This window comes from Branchiostoma belcheri, unplaced genomic scaffold, assembly GCF_001625305.1.
Source record: "Branchiostoma belcheri isolate BF01 breed outbred unplaced genomic scaffold, Haploidv18h27 scaffold4, whole genome shotgun sequence".
In the NCBI taxonomy this organism is placed as follows: Eukaryota; Metazoa; Chordata; class Leptocardii; order Amphioxiformes; family Branchiostomatidae; genus Branchiostoma; species Branchiostoma belcheri.
Genome location: NW_017804020.1, coordinates 4,519,125 through 4,524,565, shown reverse-complemented (window position 1 = coordinate 4,524,565; position 5,441 = coordinate 4,519,125). Strand labels below are relative to the sequence as shown.

The window sequence follows — 5,441 nt, the reverse complement described above, 5'->3', positions numbered from 1 at the left end:
CCTTCGCTGGCCGTCCAACTTCACCACGCCGAAAAACACTACAAACACAAGGTTTTTTCATCAATTCAAAACCTATTTGAAAATCTACAACGATCGTCGAGCTATGGGGAGCCAAACCTAGCGTGACAACCTCGCAGATCCGGCGATTTACTGCCCACTATTTGGAACTCCGACCCGGAACAAGGCTCCACGTCAACAAGACGGTCAAACTAGTACGGATCTTGTTCAGGTACATCTGGTGCATTTTGCATTCACAGAAAGTTAGTGAATGTACGTATGACGTAGGATGACATAGTATTTTGAAGATTGAGGATGAAAAACTATTATGCAAAGTACACAGAACTGTTAGATAGCGCAAGGAGGTTAAAAAGAGCGGCACAGTGTGTGGTCGCCAGCGGTATCATCATATATCATATAGGTCGCTCAGCAGGGCAGTTACAATCCTCAAATAGAACTGATTTTATCTTTCAACTTCAGAACAGCAGATTTCTTAGACGTACAGTCTAGACTACAAGATGTATATTCAAGCACTGCTGAGAAACATGGCGGCCCTGCTTCCAAATACCAAGGAGCTTTAGATTCAGTTACCTACAACAACATGACTTTTCTTCGCGCATGTATCGTATGTCAACACCTGTTGAGAGACAAAATCTTTTAAAATTTAAATACTTTTAAGAGACAAAATTGAAGCATGAGCAAATCATTCGGAAGGGACGTTTCATCTGGCAGGTTTTCCAGTATTATTGGATAATTTGACGAACCATGGCTCTAGAGGGCTTTTGTGTGCTTTTTGGCATCGTTCCAGCCAGACTACTGGTATATTTTTCAGACGTTAGTGTGTTTACACCACAGGTGTCGCCATTCGATACATAGAGCAGACCTGTTATCGTGGACAAACAGGCATCTCCGTTATGGGCAAAATCAACATTTGTCAACAGATATTTGAGATGATTTAGTTGCATTTCTGTAGTGTTGTTGCTGAACAAGAAGAGGAAGACCTGAAACTGTTGTATTTCTTTCTTGTTCTTACAAATCGTTTACTTTAATCCCCCACAGTAGTCCCATTTCGATTCAATAGTGTTCTTCTAGAGGACCGTATCGCCCGTTCCAAGGCTCACCATGTCCCTACACCCCATCAACACGTAAGTGCAGCTCTCTCTCTCTACACTATGGGTTTGTGGCATTTGCTAAACCGATCAATGGGGGTGCGGAGCGAAAATCGCAAAAATCAAACCAACGTGACCAAGAGTAAAAGAATGATTTTCCTACTGTGTGATGCCAGCTTTATTGACGTGAAGGGTCTTGATTTCTCATGTCATGAATCGAACAAATGTTGCTTACATGTACATGTACTTATAATGCAGATAAATAATTGGTTGTGTAACGTTTTGTCACAACAAGAAAGCAGAGAGTATCTTTTCTCAGCAATCAACTTGATTTTTGTTCGTTTCAGGAGTATGTTGATGCCCCAAGCATTGCAAAACGCCATGACCGATGCAATGAGTACGGTTGACGACGTGAAGTTGTCTAAGCTGTCTTCTATCATGCGTGTTACCTTGGATAAGGCAAGAGATAAGCGTCAAAAGGCGAAGCCAAAACCGCCACAACCGGTACCGGTACTGGTACCTTGTGACTGTGCGTGGTCTTGGCTGATGGGACCTCATATGCACCTACAGTATGTATTCACGGGCGGCCGACCTCAGCCTGAGGGTGCACGACCACCACCCAAGGTATCCTACTTCCGGACCCTTCTAAATGAACTGAAACTTGTTTCTGAGGTCGGGAACTTGTTTTCAATGTCTACGAGTTCGCGTTTGATTTCGTTGAGTGGGTGCTCATTAAGTATCTCGCAGAAAATCCTGAGAAACAGATCGCTATCAAGAACGCCTGTCCAGTTGAATGGGCAAAGATTGACTCTAAGCTAACTTTTGTAAAGGACAAGATGGAGAGCATTGACCAGAAGTTTGAAGAAGCCATAGAAATAGTGGAAAGGGCTGTAAACTTGGACAACGACTCAGAAACAGAAAGGGCTCTGCAGAGGTACAAGTCAATCCAGAGCGACATTCATCCCGTGTTTGACACTTGCATCGAATGTTTGAAGAAAGCAGAAGACGAGCTCGAAACTCTGAATCGTAAAATCGATGAGATGAGGAAGGGTTACAAGGATGGAGCGACAAAAATCACGTTATTCGCGTCAATAGCTGCTGGTATCGCCGGCTGCCGGCTAGAGGGTATGCGGGAAAAGATCAGTATTGCTGCCCTTGCGCTGGTTGCCTCCTTAGGTTGTATTGGATTCGCAGTCCGCCAGCGCAACGAGTTAGGCAACGACTTAGCATATTATAACACCAAAATGAACCTTATCATGGAAATCGACCTCAGAAGAAGAAAATTGGCAAATGGTCCCCCTTCCAAGCATTAATATGATTTTTGTGTTTCCTGAAATGGCAAAAATCTCAAACTGAACCTGTGTAAATCGAAAGGATACAGTGACGTTCCATGTGACTTATGTGTCACGTAATACAAATGAATTATGTAACTGGATAAATTTTCTGGAGAGTCAGACGTTTCAGACGGCAACCACTACCAAGGTAAGGGTAGCCGCAGTCACACATTAGAAACCTTAGCCTCACGACCTTCTACAGACCAAGGTTGGGAGTTAGTCGGGAGCAAGGCCATCTATGGTTGGGAGTTGGACTGCGATGTTCCCAACTAGTCTTTAAAAGTCCCATAGCTCAGTGATAAACAGTAATGTTGTCAGGAGGTACAACCTTCAATATGTGTAGCGCTTTTGACATTGCTTTGCCGTACTAGTAACATTTGGGTGAATAATGTAGAATTGGGCTAATGTATGAGCTGAGTGTGTTTCTTACTATACTACACATAGATGAAAAGTAGCCAAATATTGGAGTGGTTTTCGTTTACATCCGATGGTAGTATAGACCAAATAGAACGTCCTTGTATAGACATAATGACACGACGTGGGTGGTTTGATAAAGTATTAAGCCATTTTATTTCATTTGACTTATTAAAAAAAGTTTTAATAAGCAAGACTTAAGCTGAAAATTCATCAATCTCCTGATAATTGTTCTGATAATTGATTATGTGGTTCCCAAGCGTAACCTGTTTATAGTAGCGTTAGTAATAGTGAAACAAGTCTCAGTAAAGTCTACGTTCTTCCGTACCAAACCGTCTGAAGGTATGGGCTGGTCCGTCATCACTGGAGTCTGTTTCTACCTAACTTGTAACGTTCGTATGTCACCTACATTTCCATGGTGACGCCGACATTGACACGCGGCACAGGTCTTAAGTCTTTGCAAACTCTAGATTCTTAGCGACTCCCTCACCAAACCGTCTGAAGGTACCAGCTGGTCTTTAATCATTTGCAGTCTGTTCCTACTGAACTTGTAATGTTCCTCGTTCATGTACGTCTCCACGGTGACGTTCCTGACGTTTATCCGCGGCACCGTCCGCCGGCTGATCTTCCTCAGCAGCCGCTCGTTCACCAGGGTCCGCTGGAACATCCGCCGGAGGTAACCCTGCCGGTACTGTTCCCATAGCGACGTGAGTGACGTCATGCTGCGGCTCAGGACCACGAAGACGACACTAGAGGCGGAGTGTGGAGACACCCGGACCACTTCCACGCCAAGCTCCTGCAAGTAGGCCACCGCTTCTTTAAGACGGACGTCTCTCTGTGAGGAAAGAAATAAGACGATGTATGATAGATACACAATCTTACAGATGGACATATTCACCTCTTTCAAAGCTTCACGGTTATCATTGTAGGTGACGTTATTATGACGCATCCTATAGTTTTTTTACTTAATAGTTCACCACAAAACAAGGCTCATGGGAGCCACTTATATGTTTTGGGTTACTGTACAGCAAGTGAGGACAGATGTATGTTGACATTAGACTTTAAAGTTTAAGGTTGTACCCCTGTGGGAAACAATCATGTGGTAGCTTTCGTGGTAGTTTAATACGAACGTCTATACTGTATAACTATATACATATTAATTGCCAACCCCCACCTGCCATCGCGCCATCTCCCCCAGTGCGGCGTTCGCTACGTCCAGAAAAGGTTTGATGTGCGGCACGACGGAAGTGACGTAGACGTGCACCCCCAGCACCGGACACAGGTTGTCTGTGTCCCTCCCCAGCCCGGAGATCTCTGACGTCACTCCTGCGCTGGCCAGGGCGTGGCTCTGATCCTCCATCTCCAAGCCTGGAATATAATCTGTATCTTAGGTCTCATTGGATAAAGTAAGAATCTTGGACACAGAAGCGGACTCTTTTGCAGGAGGGGTTAAAGAGTCCATCTACTTCAGGGCATTACAACCATCCGTCATCAGGGACGGGGGGAGCCACAGACTTTCTGCAAAAAAATATCAGATCCAATGCGGCCAATGTCTATATTTCAGCTCCTATATTTTGCCCAACTTTTGAAATCTATTGAGTCACGACAGACGAATACGAGAGCTCTCACCTGGCGGCAGTTTGGTTCTTTCCCGAGACGACACTTTGACGTTCTCTAAGACGTAACACAGCGTGTCCCTCAGACTGGTGGTGCGGATGTCGTCCCGGTCCACTTGGACCCTCCCCAGGGATATAGTGATCGACCCCCCGTCATGCTCCAGCTGTAAAGTGGCCTTCATCTTCCGCCCGTTACCGGTTTCACCTGCAAGAAGGTAGAAGGAAAAATAACCATCTTGTTAATATCATTATTATACGAAAGACCAAAGCTACAAGTTCAACAAGGCTTCATCGGGTCAGTTTGAACTTGTACCTTTGGTCTTTCGTATTATTAGACAGGAATTGGAACTAGAACATGGCAAACTTTCGATAAGGCTCTTCCGTGAGAGACTGAAACAATCTTTCTTGTACCAAGCAATAGTACTCTATAACAAATCTCAAAAATGATTCCACCCGTAATTTTTGAATATGTATGTTCATCTATAATTTGATTTCTGTAATTTCTAAATTGTACTTTTGTAAATGATGTCATTATAACTGAATGTTTGTCTAAGGTTTTTAATCCTCCGTGAAATTTTGATATTGTATTGTAAATTAGCGATAAGTCAGATTTTTCGTGAGTCTGTCAATGCTAATAAAGCTTTCTTATGTCTTAGGCCATGTTGATTTGATTATATGGATGACATCCTCCGGGAGCCCCAAAACTGATGCGCGCGTGCGAATAAAAAAAAGTTTTGCAAAAAAAAAGTTCTTTTCATTATGAAATCTACGTGGTCATGAGGGTTGAGCAAATGGCACAGAATATGGTTTGGCGAATAATCTAGTCTTCAAGTTCATTTCTTTACAATTTCGTCTTTTTTCGTTTGATTTTGGCATTCTACGACATTGGTATAGTTTTTTATAAATTTTTTTTGTAACTTATGGTTATATTTTTGCTTCATTTTTGCTAAACTGTTTTTGTTACGATTTAC

The 5,441-nt window shown here is 43.2% G+C and overlaps 1 protein-coding gene across 1 annotated transcript in view; it reads right to left on the bottom strand.

Moving 5' to 3' along the window:
• Positions 1-3,070: 3,070 nt before the first annotated feature.
• LOC109476943 overlaps positions 3,071-5,441 on the bottom strand; it is a 3,244-nt gene continuing 873 nt past the window's right edge. The window contains exons 2-4 of the mRNA XM_019777961.1: positions 4,484-4,675; positions 4,029-4,222; positions 3,071-3,689 (exon numbers count right to left, since the gene is read on the bottom strand). Of these exons, the coding sequence (XP_019633520.1) occupies positions 3,321-3,689; positions 4,029-4,222; positions 4,484-4,675 (755 nt within the window). The 3' untranslated portion in view covers positions 3,071-3,320. The remainder of the gene's footprint in view (positions 3,690-4,028; positions 4,223-4,483; positions 4,676-5,441) is intronic.